Source organism: Recurvomyces mirabilis (genome assembly GCF_035927965.1).
Source record: "Recurvomyces mirabilis strain CCFEE 5264 chromosome Unknown scaffold_1, whole genome shotgun sequence".
Classification (NCBI taxonomy): domain Eukaryota; kingdom Fungi; phylum Ascomycota; class Dothideomycetes; order Mycosphaerellales; family Teratosphaeriaceae; genus Recurvomyces; species Recurvomyces mirabilis.
Window position 1 is genome coordinate 1551054 of NW_027041935.1, and position 20590 is coordinate 1571643.

At 53.5% G+C, this 20590-nt stretch overlaps 9 protein-coding genes across 9 annotated transcripts; 4 read left to right on the plus strand and 5 right to left on the minus strand.

The window, feature by feature from the left end:
• Positions 1-502: 502 nt before the first annotated feature.
• Positions 503-3020, minus strand: DPB11 (protein kinase activating protein dpb11; the record flags this gene model as incomplete). Its single annotated transcript, XM_064833368.1, has 3 exons — positions 503-2821; positions 2878-2945; positions 2999-3020. 3 exons carry the CDS (start codon positions 3018-3020, stop codon positions 503-505), a joined length of 2409 nt encoding a protein of 802 aa, XP_064699637.1.
• A 1625-nt stretch (positions 3021-4645) lies between these two features.
• On the plus strand, positions 4646-7129 carry LTS14_000657 (uncharacterized protein; the record flags this gene model as incomplete). Its single annotated transcript, XM_064833369.1, has 1 exon — positions 4646-7129. One exon carries the CDS (start codon positions 4646-4648, stop codon positions 7127-7129), a length of 2484 nt encoding a protein of 827 aa, XP_064699638.1.
• A 577-nt stretch (positions 7130-7706) lies between these two features.
• On the plus strand, positions 7707-9470 carry LTS14_000658 (uncharacterized protein; the record flags this gene model as incomplete). The annotated part of the gene is made up of 4 exons (XM_064833370.1): positions 7707-7946; positions 7999-8736; positions 8794-9228; positions 9294-9470. 4 exons carry the CDS (start codon positions 7707-7709, stop codon positions 9468-9470), a joined length of 1590 nt encoding a protein of 529 aa, XP_064699639.1.
• A 115-nt stretch (positions 9471-9585) lies between these two features.
• On the minus strand, positions 9586-10353 carry LTS14_000659 (uncharacterized protein; the record flags this gene model as incomplete). Its single annotated transcript, XM_064833371.1, has 1 exon — positions 9586-10353. One exon carries the CDS (start codon positions 10351-10353, stop codon positions 9586-9588), a length of 768 nt encoding a protein of 255 aa, XP_064699640.1.
• A 648-nt stretch (positions 10354-11001) lies between these two features.
• Positions 11002-12306, minus strand: LTS14_000660 (uncharacterized protein; the record flags this gene model as incomplete). The annotated part of the gene is made up of 1 exon (XM_064833372.1): positions 11002-12306. The coding sequence occupies one exon, from the start codon at positions 12304-12306 to the stop codon at positions 11002-11004; it is 1305 nt and encodes a 434-aa protein (XP_064699641.1).
• A 192-nt stretch (positions 12307-12498) lies between these two features.
• Positions 12499-13596, plus strand: LTS14_000661 (uncharacterized protein; the record flags this gene model as incomplete). The annotated part of the gene is made up of 1 exon (XM_064833373.1): positions 12499-13596. The coding sequence occupies one exon, from the start codon at positions 12499-12501 to the stop codon at positions 13594-13596; it is 1098 nt and encodes a 365-aa protein (XP_064699642.1).
• A 3262-nt stretch (positions 13597-16858) lies between these two features.
• LTS14_000662 (uncharacterized protein) lies at positions 16859-17154 on the minus strand (the record flags this gene model as incomplete). The annotated part of the gene is made up of 2 exons (XM_064833374.1): positions 16859-17095; positions 17152-17154. The coding sequence occupies 2 exons, from the start codon at positions 17152-17154 to the stop codon at positions 16859-16861; spliced, it is 240 nt and encodes a 79-aa protein (XP_064699643.1).
• Positions 17155-17521: 367 nt separating this feature from the next.
• On the minus strand, positions 17522-19279 carry cyp8 (cyclophilin peptidyl-prolyl cis-trans isomerase Cyp8; the record flags this gene model as incomplete). The annotated part of the gene is made up of 2 exons (XM_064833375.1): positions 17522-19198; positions 19253-19279. 2 exons carry the CDS (start codon positions 19277-19279, stop codon positions 17522-17524), a joined length of 1704 nt encoding a protein of 567 aa, XP_064699644.1.
• A 1004-nt stretch (positions 19280-20283) lies between these two features.
• On the plus strand, positions 20284-20496 carry LTS14_000664 (uncharacterized protein; the record flags this gene model as incomplete). Its single annotated transcript, XM_064833376.1, has 1 exon — positions 20284-20496. The coding sequence occupies one exon, from the start codon at positions 20284-20286 to the stop codon at positions 20494-20496; it is 213 nt and encodes a 70-aa protein (XP_064699645.1).
• Positions 20497-20590: the final 94 nt, after the last annotated feature.

Consider the following 20590-nt stretch of genomic DNA (forward strand, 5'->3'; position numbering starts at 1 on the left):
GAAGCTTTCGTGAGAAGCGCGCCCGTGAGACCTCATCGCGTCTGATTCGAGATGACGAGGAGGATCTTGTCCCATAAAATCAAGCAAAATTCTCAATGAGTGAGGTCGAAATGGCCAAGATGCAGCGGGATCAGAAGGGCCGCTCACTGGCCCTTCCTTCTAGGCATCGAGTTATTGTGATCAGTGAAGGTAATATCTGAGGATTAAAAAGTAATTCGCAGGGAAGCCATCTCACTAGTCGTTGGGCAAGGTCTATGCGATCTCTTAGATGAACATGTATTACGATTATGTCGGGAGTGATGATTGCAGATCGATGCAGGTGAGAAGCTCAAGAAGCCGGCCGGCTAATTCTATTGGCCAGCATAGGTAATACGGATGTTCGGTTACAGCGTTCAACGACATGCGAAATTTTGAAGGATGAAATACGTTGATTGACACCTGAAGAGCCGTAGCTCATATATTGCGCTAGACTTACGACCTTCGCAAGTCATGATGATCAAAATCACTTCGCCCGAGTCCTCACCCTCACCCTACTGCCGACCGCAGCCTCACCACCAGCAAAACTATCCTTAATCATACCCACACTCGCCACCCGCTTCCCACTACTACTGTCCTGCAAACTAACCTTCATCTTCCTCTCCATCATGACGCGATGCGCCTCAGCATCTGCAGTCTCATACCCAAGCTGCGTACCGGGTGGTAGCTGAACCTCCGTGGCGAGGCTCGTAGGAGGATGTTCTCCCGAAGGGTTCGTCTCCTCGCGCAGAAGAGAAGAAGCGGATTGTGCAGAGCCAGAAAAAGTGCGGTTTGCCATACTGCTGGTCGAGCGGCCGAGCTTGCGGCTCTTGCGCTTTTGTGGCACGTCAGAGACGGCGCTTGTTGGCCGAGCTGATGGTGGTCGATGGATCAATGCGGCTAGGTCTGCCCTCAGGTCCTCGTGTGGTTTGAGGATCGGCTGCTGAGGCTCATCAATCTTTTCGTCGGTCTGGATTTCGTCCAAGGTCATCGAAGCTTCGGGTGCATTCTCATCGTCCCCAGACACTGTCGGCTCGACCAATTTGCTTTGACTGCCAGCCTTGCGCGGAGAAGCATTCGTCGAGAGTGCTTGTAGAGGCTCGGGACGGGCAGATTCAAGCGCCGATGGTGACATGTTATGTGCTATTACTTCCGCAGGCTCGTCATCTTGCTCGTCGTCCTCAAGGATGAACGGCCCTTGCTTGGTAGCAGACCGGTCAGCGACAGGACTGGTGGCTTTGAAGGCGAGCGAAGATGTCGCGTGCTTTCTGCGCGTACCTGATAGTCGCTTAGAGCCAGCGTCGTCCTTTCTCACGCGCTCCATTTCCTGGCGTGGCATTCGATTACTTCGTGAACTGCTTGCCGCGTCGGAGGCATCGTCTTTCGCATCGGCACGGAGTGCATCCACAATGAAAGGCTCGAATTTGGCCATCTGTTTTGATGCAAGACATGCCCAAAGCCAATCGCGTGTGACGATCTTGATGTTATGCTTGGCAGCGTACCAAGCCTTCTCCTTCTTGACAACGTCTGCGCCCGAGACGAGCACTGATATCGATGGAGATAGGTCCTCTTCATACGTTGCTCCCATCAGCTTGATAGCTAAAGCAGTCTGGCGGAAGTCAACAACAGGAAAGCCAGTGATGCAGATCCTTAGATCAGCGAAGCCGGCCACTTTCGCCTCTGTCAATGGCCTGAATAAGATGTGTGCAGAAGGTTCATGGAAGACTTTGCCTTGTATGCATCGTTCGAGCCACCACTCGCTGACGATCTCAGTGCCTGGCGGGACATCTGGGATTACCATCGCACTTCCCTCGGAGGCATGTGGCATAAGGAGCAATCGAGACTTGAAGAAGGGAAGCCGAGACGCCCTTTCCAGCTCGTTCACGCTATGCACGATGGACGCACCATTCGGTTTCAGAAATTCCTGCAAGCGCTGAGATCGATCTCGAGGGAAGCCACGAATGAGAATATATCGACCAGCAAACATCCCATCAGGTGCACTTACGCTCTCGGTAGGGAAGACATCAGAGCGACGGACGTGAACGCTTTCTACCGTTGGACGCTGATTGATGCTTGCTTCGCTGTCCTTCCATTGATCCGATTCCGAAGGAGCGTTTGTTCCTCCGCGGCTCGATATGTCGTTCCACATGTCTTGGCTTTGGCTGTGTAGACGACTACTAGCCGTTCTGCGCAACTTCGGCTTGCTGGCATTGTCCGTAGTCTGAGATTCGTCCTCGCGCGACCGCTTGCCTAGACTCGTACGAGCCTCTTTCACAGCCATAGCACCTCGTCCTTGCTCAGTACTGGGCAGCGTAGGATCGTAGAGAGACTCGTCCAACGCCATACCTCGTCTCACACTATCCTCGAACCACTTGAACGATACGATGGGCGTCTTCCAGTTCTTGGCGTGAGTGTACTTCGCTCCTTGCGGCACAGCAGCGATCAAGTGTGTGACGGCCTTGGTCAGGTCGCCGTGGTACTCGGCCCCTTCTTCAACGATCCTGTCTGATATCTGTTCGCGCTGCTCCAGGTTGTCGAATCCAGTAACGCATATCTTCAAACCGAAGAATGCTCCCAGCCTATACTCGTCTTCCAGCGCCGCCACATCCACTTGACCACCCTCAGTCCATGAGTCTCTCACTGCCTCGATCCATTCGGGTTTCAGAACACGCATGTCCTGTCGTTCCTTGGCGACATATTTGTACTTCGCTGTATTCACGTTGCCTACGATCAGATGTGTTACGTCGGAAGTGAGATCCAGCTTATGAACAGCACCCATCTGCTCGGCGATCCCAGGGAGTCGGGACTAGGTACATGTCAGTATCTGCATCGAAGTCAATTACTACCCTGGTTAGAACGTACTCGAGCATCTTGGGGGAGTGATGTGCAGCATAGCACCACACCTCGGAGAGACAGAGAGTCCTGTAACGCTGCAATACATCAGCTAGGGAACCCTTAGAACTATACTATCAATTTTACACACCTCTGTCCTCTTCGTCTGCCATTGCTGATACTGTCAATCTCAAAGATACTCAAACGACAACGCGAACGCGTGCTGTTCACGCGCCTCGGCTCGGTCCAGCGTTCATCCGACCTACATGACATCATCCCAGCGGCTAATGTTCAAAAACAGCTTTCGCCCTTTCACCAAACGAGATGATGCCAACTGCGATATCGATCATGCATTCGGACGTAGGCGCTGTCAAGATCATCGTGCATCGTGTATGCTCTTTGACGAGAGGTGTGTGCTACGCCGCTAACACAAGAGCCAGGCCACGCCGCGTACCTGGTGAATAGCCGGTCATATCCGGTAGCCCTAGTAGAGAAAAGCTTGTTCTTGGCCATGTATGGAATTATCAACCACGATTTGAAAACCGGTCAGAACATTATGGCAAAAGTAGACGATCTCACGCGACACACCGCCATACAAGCTTCAAGGACTACCGATGTCGGCAGATGGACTACTAGTGTTGAATGATTTGCAACGCGAGTCGAGATCATTTCATATCCTTGCTGCCAATCAGCCCTGACCGAGCCTCGGAGACAGCGCATTCTCTCCGGCATGTCATGCGTGATTTGACATGCTGACAGCGTTTACAGTGTACAGCCTCGACATTGTTCGGAACGGGAACGATTGCTACTGTGAAGCATCACGGCCATACCGGTATTGTCGGTAGCTTACGCTTCTCCTGATGCTTCCTGTCTACGTACGCTGCTTCCGAGAGAGCCGGCAGCAGATGGGAATAGTCTAAAGCAAATGCGTTGCCGCGAATCCCGATACACCAGTCTCTGACAGTATATGACGACGCATGCGTATGCACAAGAGTCGAGGCGAGCAATATTGTATTGGCAAGAGATTGCTCCGCCTACCTCTCGTCTGTAATATACATCACATCCAGACCATTCATCCTCTGCCTCGCCTTGATCTGATCATATCATCGTCGCCCCAAGTATACAAGATCCCCCCACACTTTGGCATCCCGATACATGTCGCCGATCTATTTGTGCTAGCTTGTCGTCCGGCATTGCGTGAACCTTTGACTTTCGGGCAGCAGGAAATACAAGGGTATAGGCTGGTCCTCTTACCGTATGGTGCTGCAAACTGGGCAGAGCAGGAATTCGTAAATACCCAACCCTTGAATCTCTACTTCCCGCACACGCAGGTACGGGACCTGGCTTCGACGATTGCCCGGGAACCTGCCAACCTGGATGTCAAGCCTTCGTCCACAAGCGCTTCCGTTTCAGAACACAAACCGACTCATTGAGAACTTCTCACATCTGCAACTCGCCGTGCTGGTCACAGCTTGAAACCGGTAATCTCGGTCACATCTCTCGAATCCTAGCCGGGTACGTGTTCGACCAGGTAAGTTACACCGACTCGCAGCCCAGGTCTACCTTGAATCACAAGGGCTTTGTGCACTCTGCGCTGGCGGTAATGACGATGTGCGTGACCATAGCGCTTGCCTTGGATACAGACATGGGAAGCCGCATGGATGCAGGCGCACGCAGTGTGAGCCATCGCAACTTGCCTTCCCGAGTACATATAGCGGACAGATCTCGTCCAGTTCTGCTTCAGATGCACCATGAGACTAGTGTTGCGACTGAGAAGCATATGCTGACGTAGCTTGCAATGGCAGTATCATATCGATCTTCAACTTACGGCGTACTCCACTACCATCCGCCTCATCCGCTCATCGAAGATCCCGGTAAACCCGCACAGCTTTTCCGGCCTCGACGACGCTCTCCTGGCCGTATCGTCGTAAAGCCACTCTCGGGGAGCGAGGGAGAACAGACGAAGGTATCATACACAGCTCCGGACAAGCCGAGTAGGCTCAAGTCGTTCAAGCTGGCTGCCACACGCGAGAACGCTCGGCGGTTCCTCAAGTCAGTGATAGCTGCGCCTTTGGCCAGCACACCTGACAACACACCAGCAAACAATCAGAAGAAGAGAAGGTCTTGGTCGCCGACAAAGCGGAATAACTCGACGGACGACAGCAACTCGGCGGCGGGCGAAACAGCAACGATGAGGAGTGGTATAAGAAACTCAATCAGCTCGCCGATGAACCAGCATTTGCAACGGCCACGATTACATAGCGATGCACGAAATGATTCTGGCACTTCCGGCAACAATGCAAGCAATGGTAATCCTCCTTCACGTCTAGAGACCACGAGCAGCATCGACACCAACGTCATCCCAAACATGGACATGTCAGATGACAAGCCGATCGCATCCGGGAACGGTGTGAGTATGGCCATACATCTTGCCGAACCAGTGCTGTTCTTGCAAGGATTTGAGAACACCGAGAGCTCGCCAGGTAATACTGCTATGCTTCGAGGTAGCCTACATCTGCGGGTACAGAAAGCTGCGAAGGTTAAGGCGGTGACCTTGAAATTCAAAGGCAAAGCTATTACGAAATGGCCTGAGGGCATCCCACCCCGAAAGGTCGAGTTCGATGAGCAAGATACGATTATGAGCCACACATGGCCATTCTTCAATGCACAGTTCGAGAGTGCCGAAAAGGGTACGAACGCCGACCACGTGCAACTATTCCAAGGAGGTGATGCTTCTGCTGGTGCTAGTCGGACCGACCCTCTTGGACGCTCAACGCCTCATAGCTCGCAAGTGAATCTATCTTCGAAAGAGGCCAAGAAGCTCGCCTTACAAGTCAACCAATCTCGAAGTTTTGGTAAGGGAGATGCAATGCCAGGTGCGCCATCTGTGGCTGCAAAGGGTTATCGGACCTTCTTACCTGGCGACTACATCTATAATTTCGAGCTTCCGCTGGACAGCCGGCTGCCCGAGACAATAGACGTGGAGCTGGGATCTGTGAAGTATGAGCTGGAAGCTGAGGTCACGCGATCCGGTGCTTTCCGCGCAAACTTAGTTGGCACTAAAGAGGTGACACTCATCCGAGCACCAGCGGAAGGATCGCTAGAGCAAGTGGAGCCCATTGCTATCAGCAGGAATTGGGAAGACCAGCTGCACTATGACATTGTGATTTCGGGGAAGAGTTTCCCACTCGGCTCGCAGGTCCCGATTGCGTTCAAGCTTACGCCTCTTGCGAAAGTGCAGTGTCATAGGATTAAGGTGTTGGTGACGGAGAATATCGAGTACTTTTGCAGTAACAAGCGGGTCCACCGTATGGAGCCGACGAGGAAAGTGCAGTTGTTTGAGAAGCGAGCGGATGGTCCACCTGTTAGCACGTTCCCTGGCAGTACGATGCGCGTGACAGCGGGCGGTGGCATTCCTTACGATGCGCGAGCACGAGCTGCACGAGGTGAAGATGTCACGCCGTCAGATACCACAAATCTGCTTGGCAATCTCGAAGGCGACACGAATATCGGACCTACCGAGATGGAATTCAACGTGCAATTACCCAGCTGTCACAACATGAAGGAACGAGAACGGAGCCAGCGACTGCATTTCGACACGACGTATCAGAATATCCAAGTACATCACTGGATCAAGATTGTCATGCGATTATCGAAGCCTGATGCCAACGATCCTACCAAACGACGACACTTCGAGATCTCGATCGACTCGCCCTTCCATATACTTTCATGCCGGGCAACGCAAGCGAACATTTCACTTCCAGCATACAGCTCGCCACAGCAAGGCAGTGGAAACGCATCACTATTCGACTGTGGATGTCCAGGCGCAGCACGAAGGCGAAACTCCCATACATCATTCGTACCCACTCTCAACGCTCTCAACTTCGCGCGAACAGGGCAGGGCGAGCATGACCAGCGACCAGCAACTCCCACATCTCAAACGCCCGGCCTGGCAAGACCACAACAAGCACACGTCCACGGCCAAGCAACTAACCACGAACGACCAATACATCTCCTCCGCGCTCCATCCTTCAACCCTCCGGCTTTCGAGGACGAAGCACCGCCGCCTCCTCTGATCACACCACCACCACAATATGACGATATAGCCAGTCCGACTCATGGACTGGCAGATTACTTTTCGCGTCTGGCTGACGCTTATGATTCTGATGAAGGCGAGGACAATCCACGATCGGGACGTGTAAATGTCCCACTTACGCCTGGCGGACGCATCAACAGGAGTATGGATATTCGACGGGACTGGGTGCCGGTTGGTGGGCGCTGATCGGCTGGCGTGGGATTGCTTGGTCGACAATATCTGGGATCTCTTTGAAAGGCATTGAAGGCGCTGACACGTGATTCACACCGTTATGACGGCGAGATGGGATGAAATACATGTTGGGAGTTCTTGGATTTCGTGTTCATGAGCATTGTATGGTGTTGGTGTCGTCGTTGTACATAGAAAGTCCCGAAATCTCCGTTCGCATACAAGCGGCCGTTACCCGCAACTCGAGCGCCAAGGTTTCATCCACTCTGAACCAATCGTGGCGACTTTGTTGTCTCGCCTCACTAAATCACACGTGATACGGTACAACGACCGTTGGACATTTCATTTCACACTGTCAGTCCTGTAGCCAACTAGCCATCGCCACCGATTGAAACACTTCCGCCACAGGCCGTTCGGATGCTTGGCCCGCGGCAAGCGCCTTTGCTATTGCCTCTTTTGTCCTTTGTCGATCACCGTTGGAAATTCTCCTATTCACCGTAGCGCGAGTAGCAACTATACATATGCCAGCACGGTGCCTGTTTTGCAGTCGCGACGATGTCGTCCCGGCTCTGTACACTGACAAACGATCGCAGCCATGGATCCGTTCTCAATCACAGTCGGTATCGTCGGGCTGGTGGATGGCGGATTGAGTTTATCCAGGGAGTTGAAAGGCAAGATTGCTGCTTTTCAGCATGCTGAGCAAGAAGTTATGGAGCTGGCGCACGAGATTGATTTGTGTACGACTTTGCTGGATATTCTTGGGCAGAGCTTTGATCGTCCAGAGAACGCTTATCCTAGAAATGTTGTCAAGCAGACGAAAAGGTTGGTTGAAGATGTGAGTGTATTTGGTTATTTGTCTTGGCAGGCGATTGCTGACAGACTGTCAGATGAACGAGATCTTCAACCGCGTCATGGCACTACTACAAAACTTCGATGCTTCCGCCAGAGCCAACGCCAAGTACATGATCGATGCCGGTGAGCTGAAGGAACAACACTCCAAGCTCAAAGGTCTGCAATTGAGCTTTGTCTTCATGCTCTCTGTCTGTCCTCCGACCCATCCTACAGCTGCCTTGGATACTGCGACTTCGATAGGATCGGCAGAGGCTGGAAGACTGGAAGGTACCTTTCAAGTCCCCATTACTGGCACTTCTGCGAGTGGCGAGCCCGTGACCTATACGGCGATATTGACATTACAACCATCTGGCGCTGGACGAGGGCCTACATCACCTGCAAAGCGTCCACAAGAGACATCGTCTTCCAGCCCAGATTTTACAGAGCAACTAAGTCACCTACGACAAGATCAACGGCTCAAGAAGAAACTGGCCAACCTCGCCAGCAATCCATTCTTCGCAAAGGACTCTTTCGGCGGCTTATTCGGCACTCATAAATCCAGAACATCAAGTCCAAGGAAGACCGAGGTGGTCGAATACTCGTATGTCGAACCTATGATCGATGAGAAGACAGGTTTACCGGACGAAGCAGCCAACGGCGAGGCGACCACGTATGCTTCTGTGCCTTTCTCGACATACGAGGATGCAGTCGATGCGGAACCAGAACAGGAAAGGGAGTTTGCTGACCGCCTTGCTGAGGAATCGAGTCGAGATGCTGAGGATATATTGGACTATGTAAGCTGCTACACCTGAGTGGCGGGATTTGCAATCGATGCTGATTACGAAATCTAGTTATATGACGATACCGACGACACGAAAGCTACCGACAGTGGCCAGGAAATGCAGACCACTTCAGTCAGAGATCATGCGGGAGTGGTACCCATTATACCAGACGTCAGCCCTCCTAGCACAACAGACGAAACACCAGACGAAGCACTCCCGCGCCCATCAGCAGCGGAGGAGTTCGAAGATCCAATGCAGGATGCGATGCGACTACGACTCCAGCAGAGCAACTCTCCTGATCCTTCAACGCCACCCGTTAGCTTCAGCCGCCCGATAGCGAACCGCAATATGCCTCAGCATCCGTCAGTACAACGTATGCAAGACGCTCAGCAACTCGTCAAGACAACACCATCTCGCTCATCGAATCGCACGAATGGATCGAGGACGTCTGTGTATTCGAATGTGACATCGAGGCGGAGGACTTGTGATGGATGTGATTGCAAGGTACGTTCAAAAATACTGTACTGAGTACTAGATTACAAGATCTGACTTACTGATGCATGAAATAGATACCGTCGGAAATGCACCGCTATCGCTGCGGCGAGTGCTTCGATTTCGAATTCTGCGAACCGTGTTTTCTGGCCGCTGAGAGCACTGAAGCCTCGATATGGCATCCTCATCCCCAGAACTCTTTCACGCAAGTGGAGCAGCAAGCAGGACAACAGCAAGGAAGGCCGACGCGATAGTAATACATGGCAGGAAGAAAAAGAAAGAAAGACAATCGTATACTTACCAGCTTCAGAGACCGCACCATACTCACCCACCCTTCTCCCTTCTCTTCCACTTGAGTCTCCTCACCCTCTAGAAGAACCGAAAGTGGCCACTACTAGAACTCGAACTCGACCTCTCCCGCCTACCAAAAGGATCATCCCGATGCCCCCGCATCTCATAGTCCGAGCCAGAATAATACTGATCCACAAACCTCGACGTCAAAGGCCGGCGCGTGCTCGACGACGAGGGCGCAGCATATCGATCATAGCTCGAAGGCGGGTACCTGCTCCCCTCACGCGAACTACCGTAGCGCGAAGAAGAAGAAGAGTGTGACGCAGCTGCCTGACGAGCGAAGGGGTCGTCGAGGATCGAGCCGCTGCGCTCGGAGTACCGAGATCGAGAGGAACTCATCGTTGGACGACTCTCGTACCGGGCGTAGCTGCTCGGTGGCGCATCGTTACGGTAACGTGAGTACCCCGTCGTTCCGGCACCGATGTCGCGGGAAGGCATGGAGGCGTAGAGGTCGGAGAACATACTCCTGCTCGGACGACGGTCGAAGGTATCATCGACTACGGCTCCGCGTCTTCCGCTCGCGCCTCCGGAGGAGAAGAAGTCTGAGTCGGGGAGGTCTGAGAAGCCGCCGCGGCTGCTGCTGCTGCGTCGGGGTTCCGGAGCGTAGGAAGGGCGGCGGGAGGTGCTGGTTGAGCGCTCGAAGGGATCGAGGGTGGTGGAGGGACGACGGGTGCTGGAGCTGCGGCGGGGGTGGAAGTCGAAGTCGTGGCGGCCGGGGAACATGGAACTGCTGCTGCTGCCCCCGCCGTAGCCGCCCGGGGTGATGTCGCGGGTTGAGTAGGACATTGTTGGTGGCGCTCTAGTGTTGTGGGTGGGGTTGTGGTCGTATGATCTGCGGTTTCGTTGGTTGGTGTTGACTTGACTTTGAGATGGTCCTGCGAGATCTGATGCTTGCTTTGAGAGAAGAGAGTATGGGGATACGGTGGTAGGAGGGATTGTATCAAATCTCATCTTACGCAGAAAGAGTGACGACAAGTCCAATGTGTCTCCGCCTTGGCCCATTGTTTCTGCAGCTCTGTCAATTCTGTGAAGCCTTTGTTTTCACTTCAATGACAACAAGTCTTCGATAGGCTGCCATCTATGGACTTCTTGTTCCGCCCGCTTTGTTCACAACTATATCTTGTACCTTACAATAGACTGGGCGACAAAGCCTAAAGATCAAGGTGACAGTGACGTCGAGCGACGGAAGTGAAACAGGGCGTGTGGTCACGTGCCGTTAAGAACGCGGATGTCGATATCCCGACGTACGTAGGCGATTGTGATTCCCGGCCTGGGGCGTGCATGGGACGATTACCAACGAGGTGTGCCTCAGAGCCTTGGTGTAATGAAAGGAGGATCGTGCGTAAGAGTAGAAGCAATTGCTCGAATTCAAGGGCTATGAGGTCCCCGCCCGCCGGAACGTCTCGCTGGAAGTAATATCAGAAACCTCTACGCTCAATCAAACCTCGCCCTCTTCCCCTCCCTCCCCTCCCCACTCTCGCCCTCCCGTCTCCGTCTCTCCCCCAAAGGCGCACTATTCGCCCCCGTCTGCTCCCTCCCACCGCCACCATTACCACCATCCCTCCCACCCCCAAACCCGAACCCAAACCCATCATCAGGTCTAAACCTCTCATCCACCCCCTCAAACCCCCTCCCCATCTCCCTCCCCTTCCCAGCCTCCATCCCCCAGCGTCCTGTATCCTCCCCCCTCAAATCCTTATACCGCGTCCGCCCCTTCTTGCCCAACTTCGTCATATCCCGGATCCGCATATACTCCGGCAACACACTCTTGTCCCCCGTTTCGTCCTCGAACCTCGCGCCCGCCAGATCACGATTCAGCACCGCTTTGACCTCCTCATCTTCTTCGTTCTCGCCCGTGGAGAAGAAAGCACCCTTGTGGAAATACTTCTGCATAAAAGCCATTTTGCCCCTTCCTTCCCTCTCCCCTTGTTGCAGGGAAAGGAAGTCCTTATCCTCCTGCTCCCGCTCCTCGACACTTAAATTCCGCCTCCGCTCAATCTCCTCCTTTTCTTTCTCCCTCCCCTCTATCGCCGCTCGATCCCTTCTCACCCGTTTCAGCTCCCGTAGTTTCCACGCCGCTAGCTCGGCTTCCGGGTCAAGGGCGTCCGTATCGTCCACCGCGTCTTCGGGGTCGATCTCGGCGTCGTCGTCCCAGGCTTTGCGGCCGGCTGCTTTGGCTGCCGCGTCCTTTTCTAGTTGGGCTTGGAGCAGTTCGTCTGCTTTCTCCTTTCGTATCCGTTCGGTTTCTGCGGATTGTTCTTCTGCTGTTTTGGTGGTGGTGGTGGTGGAAGAAGTGCCTTGTTGGGCTCGTTGGGCTTTGGAGATGAAGGTTGGTCTTAGCATGGGTTTCGCCGGTTCGTCGTCGGATGAAGAGTCTTCTTCTTCTGAACTCTCGTCCTCGTCATCTTCATTCGAGGGATCACTGCTGTCTTTCAATGCCCCTCCTTCATCCTCGCTCGATTCGGAGGCGGTGACGAAGCCTTCGAGATCTTCCTCTGGTGGTTTGGGCTTGGCGGGTCCGGAGGGTATTCGTTGTCCGGCTTGGGTGACGTTGACTGCGAGTTTTCTTGACGGGAAGGAAGATGCTTTGGGTGCTGGTGCTTTGGCTGTGACTTCTTCCGCCTCGTCGTCTTCTTCTGATTCATCTTCGGAAACATCTGGCTCGACTTCTGCTTTGCCTGGTCGGTATCGAGTCGGTTGGAGTGTATTCTTTGTCATACGCGACGACGGTGGAGGCATGGCGGGCGAGCTGGTCCAAGTGGATATTGTGGCATATGTCAATGTTGTGGATATATATCGTAACGAGTCATGAGATTCACATGCAAACCGGCACCTCTTCGGTCGGGCTAGAGCAAGACGAGCACTTTGCGACTTTTCCATAAAAATATATTGTCTGCTCTCATACCATATCTGGGCGAATAATACACAGCAATGCCTCACAAACACACCCGCAAAACGGGCACTCGCAACGACTCCGATTTCAACCTCGCCCCAACATCGCAAGCCAAACCCCTCCCAGCATTCGCCGGCGTCACGAAATGGGAGAAGAAGGGTGTGAAGGGTGTAAAGGGCAAGGGACAGAATGGCAAGAAAGTGCCGGAGAAGAAGGCGAAGCGAAAGTCGACGGCGACATCAACTTACAAAGAAGACGACACCCCCCGAGCCTTTGCAAGACTAATGCAATTCCATACCACCGGCAAACGACCCTCGGGTCTCGACGATAATAGAGAAGCTGATCGCAAAGCTGCCAATAAGAAGCGGAAGATACAACAACGGGATACTGAAGCAGCTGTCGAACCAGCTCTAGCCAAAGAGACACAGCCCACACCCTCCATCCCAACCATCCAACCAGGAGAGAAACTATCAGACTACGCAGCCCGAGTCGACCAAGCCTTACCCGTCTCAGGTCTAGAAAGGAAAGGCAAAGGTGTCCAAATCGAAGGGATGAAAGACCGGCAGACGAAGACGGAGAAGCGGCTGCAGAAAATGTATGCCGAGTGGCGGAAGGATGAGGCGAGGCTGAAGGAGAAGGAGGAGGAGAGGCAGGAGGAGGAGGAGGATAAGGAGGAGGAGAGGCGGGCGGTGTTTGGGGAGGATTATGATGGGGGTGGGAATGGGAGGAAGAGGAAGGTGGTTGGGGAGGTGCCAGGAGCTACTGGTGGTGGTGGTGGTGGTGGTGGTGCGGCTGGTGGGAACGAGGATGATCCATGGGCTGTGCTGAAGAAGAAGCGGAAAGTTGCCGAAGCTGCGGCGGAGGCTGAGGCGAAGGAGAAGGAGCAGGTGGAGGCACAGCAGCATGTGAGAAAGAAAAAGGGACTCAAAGGCGTTCATGATGTCGTCCTCGCCCCGCCGACGCTCAAAGTTGTCCCGAAGGAGAAATTCAAGGTCCGCGATGGTGCGGCGGTGGATATTGCAAACGTGCCTGCTAAAGCAGGGAGTCTGAAGCGGCGCGAGGAGTTGAGCGGGGCGCGACGGGATGTTATTGAGCGGTATCGGGCTATGATGAAGGAGGGGAGGAGTGGGAGATGATGTCTCGCCCACTACGAATGGACGAACGAACGAACGAATGACGGATGAATGTGATAACGCAAGTGATGTCTACGTATCCATCCCCTCATCCATCATCCCCACCCACCCCTCCGTCTCCGGAAAATCAGCAAAGTGCCATTTCACCCGCTCCCAGTACTCCGGCCACCAACCCCCGAACTCCCAATCGATGAGTACTAAATCCCCATCCTCATCCCTTCGGATAAGATTCCGGGGCGCGATGTCCGCGTGTGTGAGGACACAGCGAGCATTTCGAGCTTCAGGAGAATCCCAGATCTGGCGGTACTCGGGCACGGCGAGATTCGGGTTTCTCTCCAGTCGGTTGTGGAAGGAGTCGAGAGTGGGGAAGGGGCCGAAGGGGGAGGGGCCGAAGATCCCGTCGTGTAGGGCACCGCCTTCGATCGATGAGATGGCTAGGCCGAGCTCGCGTGGGACGGGAATGGCGTGTAGGAGCTTCACCATCTCACAAACCCCCTTCTCCACTCCTTTCCTCTCCCCCCCGTCCAAGTCCGGCCACAGCTCATCTAACCTCTTACCGCGGATGAAGTCCATGGCGATATACATCCCCTCTCCGCGTCTCCGATAAACTCGCTGGACCCGTGGAAGCGGAACGGCTGTATGGCCGGCGACGTACACCATGGCTTCGAGTTCCTGCTCGCTGCAGGGGCCTTTGATTAGGGTTTGTGGGGAGATCTGCACGATTTGGCGCTGGGGAGAGGAGATGATCTTGTGGCCGAAGTGCATGCGGAGGGGAAAGAGGAGGTCTTCTACTCTTGTTCGGAGCCAGTGGAGGAGGAGGAGGTTGGGGAGGAAGGGCATTTTGTTCGCGATGCGACTCTGCGGATGGGGGTTGGGTAGTTTTATGCGTGTACTGGTTGCTATCGGTGGCGGAATAATGTTATCCAGCTGCGGAGGGGCATGGTCGGCGAGACTTTTGCTGTCTTCTCGAGGTCAAGCTACTCTGATATCCAGATTTTCCATGTCCCAGTCTGCTCGTTTACACGAGACTACAATGCGAGGCGATTTGGGCGTGGACGATCCCTGGACTCGTGGCGAGGGATTTCACGGGGCGGTATGATGATCAGAGCGAACGCTGTGATTCCTGGCTGCTTGAAGGATTTTCGGCGGAGGGATTTGGCGAGGTGGGGGAAATCATTCCGTGGTACAGTACAGTGGGCTTGCACATGTCCCCTGTACAGGTATATACACTACTGCAAGGTTGTGTCGTAAGCGAGGCAAGCTCTGGCGAAGCTTTTGCTGAGTCATGGGTAGGCGCGTGTTCGCGTTTGACTTCATGCACAGTAGGTAAGTCAGGCACATCATGTCGAGCGCTAACAATCGTGGATCTTAGACCCCTCTGTTTGTGCAGTACCACGGACGAGCTCTTTTCGGTGACCCTCCTTGTTCCAACGCAGTTGGCACTCTAGACCGTCTACGAGACTTCACTTGATTGATGGTGCAGGGCTTCTTCCAGCAATGATATCCATGGCCGTCGAGATGGGTTTCGTGCCCTGTAGTGTGCGAGTGTCTGTTGTTACGAGTTCCGCATGCCTTCACTGCCCTCATTGTGCCATATTTACGGTGCAAGCCTGTGGTTTGATAGATGCAAGGCCGCCGGCTACTCCTATGGAGCTTGATTGTAGCAGAAGATCGAGCTTGTTACTTCTCTTGCGCTACACCAGAGAGCATGTACGTCACTGCATCGACCTCTCGTCTGGCATGGCAATTGTGTCGACGGAATCTTTGCTATACATCGTCCTCTCTGGTCTCGCGGCCCATACTGGTGTCTCGCGTGTTAGCAAAGAGGGGAAGCTATCACACAAGGAAGAATTGGCCTGAAGGATCCGAGGCGCATCCAGAAGGATTCGGTGGCGGGCGAGTAAGGAGTGATAAGCATATGCCAATACCAAGTGGCCCGCCTGAGCCATATGGTCTTGACGGCTTGTACTTCGAAGTGATATCATGGCAGGAATGATAAACCGCTTAGCCTACTCAGTGTAGCAATGCTTTTGACCTCCTGTCGTCGATTGGCACCAAGCATTTGCAGTATTCGGCAGATCATGAACTCGTTGGCAGCCCTAACCTCTTCCGAGTCTAGCTGCCTCAATGAGGCTTCATGCTGTGCTCGACTGTCGCACTGTACAGTCTCATACTCGCCAGCCCACAGAGGTCAAGGTGTTAGTGTTTGATTCATACTCTGTATACATAGATTCCCATCCGAGGTCCCTGAATATAGAGGTGGTCGGCAAGAATTTGGTAAAGCTCTACGATGACCTAGCCAGTAGTCTCCTTCAATTCCCATTGATCAACTCGGATGAGTCCTGTTCTGGCAGGCCTGAAGTCAGCAACTTCACGAGTACCAGCATGGGACAGAATCCTACGACAGCCGCAACAAGCGGAAGCGAGGTAGCTTGTAGTGCATCGTACGAAGTCGCAGCTCCACAGATTATAAGAACAGACCACTCCTTCCGCAAGGCCGCTCAACCCAGCTTTCTCCTGTTCGAAATCTCAATCTTCTTCTCCCACCATAACTACCACTTAATTTGCTGACCATGCACTTCCAACCCCTCCTCCTCACCTTCGCCACAACCCTCCTCCTCCCCCTCCCCCTCGCCAACCCCATCGACGACGGCATAGCCCATACCCGCTCCGAAGACGCAGGCCCGGACTCAGACATCTGCTGTGGCATTGGCACTCCGCCCGTGACGTACAGTGCCTGCTGCACGGCCAGCTGCGGCGTATGCGAGAATGTGAGATGTGATGTGAGTCCTTATCAGCGCACGTTGTCTTTCCACCTGGCTCCGAGCTGTATTGAAGGTCTCCGCTAACGGTTACGGCGTGCAGTCGAATGAGGAGTGTGAGAATGGTCAGTCCCGCCGTCCCTTCCCAGACGAGAAAGGATTCTTGCTGATATTCGTACAGGTGCATATGTCCGCTGCTGCATCAAAGTCGGCACACGTGATACCAGCCCGAATGTTGGCGTCTTCCCGACGAAATACTAGCACGACGATCTCGAAGTCGGTCGAAGCATGCGGCCTTAGGAGTGCTGGGTCGTAGTGGACTGCTGAAATTGAATGCGGGACGGAAACTTGTGATGAAGTGGGCATGGCACGAGTCAGCTATCTACGGCTTTTCAGCATGTGACTCACTCTTTGGTCTCGCCGCAAGCACGCGCAGCTGGAATAGCCTTCGCGTTCAACGAGTCCACCGATCTCATTGTCTCATCCATGACTTTGCAATGCAATCACTTCAGCCTGAGCCACCCATCAGCATAGTCCGAAGCAGCCTTGTCCTTCTTCGCATCCTTGCCCTGCTGAACCGTGCCCGTGGACTCGGTTTGCTGCTGCTGCTTGTCGTCGCTGTGGGTACTCTCACCCTCCTCAGTCTTGGTGGTCTTGTCGCGCATATCCTTGAGAAATGTCTGATGGTTACGCTCGGCATTGGCACGGAGGACATCCAGTGTGGGCGTAGATTCGGATGGCTAGTCCTATTGTCAGCCAATGTTCAAGAAATAGAGATCTGATATAAGTCACTGACCATCGTGTAACGATATCGCCTCCTCGGAGTGTCTTTGAGTGTTTTTCGATCTTCGGCACGTCGTGCTGGTGTTCTTTTCTGGTGCGCTCTATGCGCCCTGGGATGACGGGTTGTAAAGATGAGATATCTTCAGTGTAGATTAGAGTCGAAATCGTACACAGACCGAAGCTGCTGGTTCTTATGTCCGGCCAGGACGTTCTGTATCTGCAATATCGTGCAAGTGACCAAGGTCGTGTTCCGAGCATTCACCACAATCAGCGCATCGCCCCTCATCACTTGGGCCCTCGTGCTCAGTAAACGTGCTTGCCGAGCTTAGCCGTGTGTGAATGACCACCGACCTTGTGCGATGCAACCAGTGGTGGAAGTTACATCACCAATTATCAAAGTTGCCAAAGCCACCTCCACCAATTTTCGCCTTCTTGGTCGGTGGCTCAGGCTCCTCCCATCCACCAACAATCTCATCCTCCTCAGCTGTTAAGGCTACTGCGGGTGTCTGCTTACTCATGTACCTGCCAACACCGGCACTCTCGCCATTGCCTTCTTCGCGCTTCCCGTCCGCACGTATCCGCTTCCCAGTCCAGGTTGTCCGGTCATCCTCGGCGCCGCCTTCGAGTCGCAACTGCTCTTGACGTGCTTCGTCTGCTTCGCGCTCGGTGCGTTGCTTGAGAAACTCTTCAAAGGGGTCAACGTACACGACCACGTCTTCGATCTTGCAGGTCTCGGTAGGTCGCTTGCCATCATCCACTTCCACGGCTTCCAGCCTGTTCAGAGTGCTATCCAGCCCTTCGATCACACGACCGAAGATGGTGTGCTTGCGATTGAGATGCGCGGCAGCTCGGTAGAGGACAAAGAACTGACTAGTGTTTGTGTCTTTCCCCTTGTTCGCCATACTCATGACTCCGCGACCATCGTGTGTCAATGGTCCCTCAAATTCATCCGCAAAGGACTTTCCCCAGCAGCTCTGGCCCCCACGACCAGTTCCAGTCGGATCACCACCTTGGATCATGAAGCTGCGGATGTTCCTGTGAAAGTTCACACCTTTGTAGTAACCACGCTTCGCAAGCTGTATGAAGTTCCAGACAGCTTTCGGCGCAAACTCGGGATACAATTCTATGGTGAGGTCTCCATGTGAAGTCGCTACCCGAGCATAGCCTTTCGTCTTGACACGCTTCGGTTTGAGCATGTACTCCTCGTCACTCAAGATCGCGCGCTCGCCAGTCGTGGATGGAGTTAGCCCGGTAGAAGTGAGAGAAGCTGCGGCCGCTCCCGTCGTATACTGGGCCGCGTTGTATGGTGTAGGTCTCGCGGATCGAGCAGACTTTGCTACTTCTACCTGGGCCTTCCGAGCATTGACAAGAGCCTGTTGTTCTGCATCTTTGGCTCCGCCATTTGCTGCCTGTTCGCGCTCTTCCCTCCGCCTCGCGACCGCTTCCTTAGCTTTCAAGATCTTCGCCGCACTGCCCAGATTCTCAGACTTGATACCCGCCGCGCGCTCTGCCTCTTGCGCGGGAGTGAGCACACTCTCGCGATCCTGCAGATACTTGAATTTGCTCAAATCTCGACTTTCGACATTCTGCGGGTCTTGAAGGGTGATCATATCGGCCCGGTTGAACTCAGTATCGCTGACCAGATCACGCCAGTTCTTCGCTTTGATGTTCAATCTTTCGATCGTGTCATAGCTGAAGACATTGCCAGTATTCCGTAATGCGATGATGTGCGTATTATCCGTGAAGACCTTGAATGTGACGGGGTCAACATAGTCGCCGTCGTCGTTCTTGGCGAAGTTAAGCTTAATCAGCTCGCTGCTCTTCAAAGGACTGCCATCGACTGGATTCGTCCCATGCTTCTTGATCCAGGGTAGGATGTTCGTCAAGTCAAAGTTAGTGCCGTCTAAGGTGCATACTGGATGCTCGAATGGCTGAAGAGACACGGCACAGAAGTTGAAGGGTAATCGCTTGAAGCTCGCACCGGTGTTGGTAGATCTGCGGGCATTTGCGCCTGCTGATGGGCCGAATGCATTGTCGCTGCTCCACTCGCTATGAGTGATCTAAGGTTCATCAGCACTTTGTGAGGGACATGTAGAGAGGCCTTTGAAACATACGTACAGCTTATCTGTACCTTTGCCCATCTTGACTGGGAGCGTACAGGCACAATATCATAAGGTCCAAGCAGTGTTTGAATAAGTCGAGAAATTGACATGCGAAACGTCACTTTGGGCCTGGGGCAGGTCTGCCGAGCGCTTCGGAAGGGCTGGGCCGCTCCCGTGGAAGTGCCAAGGATATCACTTCACGCCAGCGACAACAATACTAAGACACTCTTGCACACGAAGCATGAACTCGAGCTCAGTCAGTGCAGCTTCACCACGAACGGCCGAGTCGTGGATCGTGAAAGTAATCCCGGAATTGTTCTCGGCCTGGGAAACAAGCAGCTCGCCGGTGTACAGAGCTTGTGCCTGTACTCCAGTTTCAACATATGCGATAGCCAGGATCTCCAGTTGTCTCTCCTTGAGACATGTGAGTAGACGAACGGACGCCGAGGGGACTCGGTCACAGACTCGTCACTTACACTCAAGGTAATGTCGTTGTGGAGAACATGGTCAAAGCGGCACGATCTCGACACCTCTGAAAACAGCCTCCAGGACAATGCTCCAATCCCACGACCATCTCAATTAGCTCAAGATACCAATGGCGGACTCTTCGACTACAAGCGATGCATGCGGATGGGTTCTTACCTCGGTCTACACTTTCTCAACTTCACCGCTGCCTTTGTCTAGCCACAACAATACTAAGCCTATACCACAAAGCCTTACTTCACAGCGACGTCGCACGCGACAGGCCAAGTACAATACTAAGCCCGAATGATTTTGCTTCCAGACCTATATGGACCGTCTTCATCACAATTTCCATCATCTCTTTCTCTTGCACCGCAAAACTTGAACATATAAGCCTTCCAACTCACCGCAAACCACGACTCTTCTTCTTCCTCACCGAAGAAACAGAACAGATCACTCTACCAACTACCTACACTCGTTCAGTACGTCCCTCCACCATCCTAATGCAAAAAAGACACCTTTACTAACATTCCTCCCAGGCTCCAAGCTAAACCACCCCCAAACCACACCAATCAATCACAATGGGCGAAGGCATCGACTACACCTGCGTCCTGCAGCAACAGGGCATCGAGTCCATCTGCGTTCTGCGCGGAGAGGGTATCGACTATACCTGCGTCCTCCAAGGCGAGGGCATCGACTACACCTGTGTCCTCCAGGGTGAGGGTATCGACTACACTTGCACTTTACAGGGTGAGGGTATCGATTATACCTGCTCTGTGCAGGCCCGCGAGTAAAGTCCTCCTTACGCTTCGACCATGATTTGTGGTGGGCTTTTGGAGTGTTGACTAGCGGTGTGGATTCTGGATTTCTTGGTGTACTTGGGTTGCT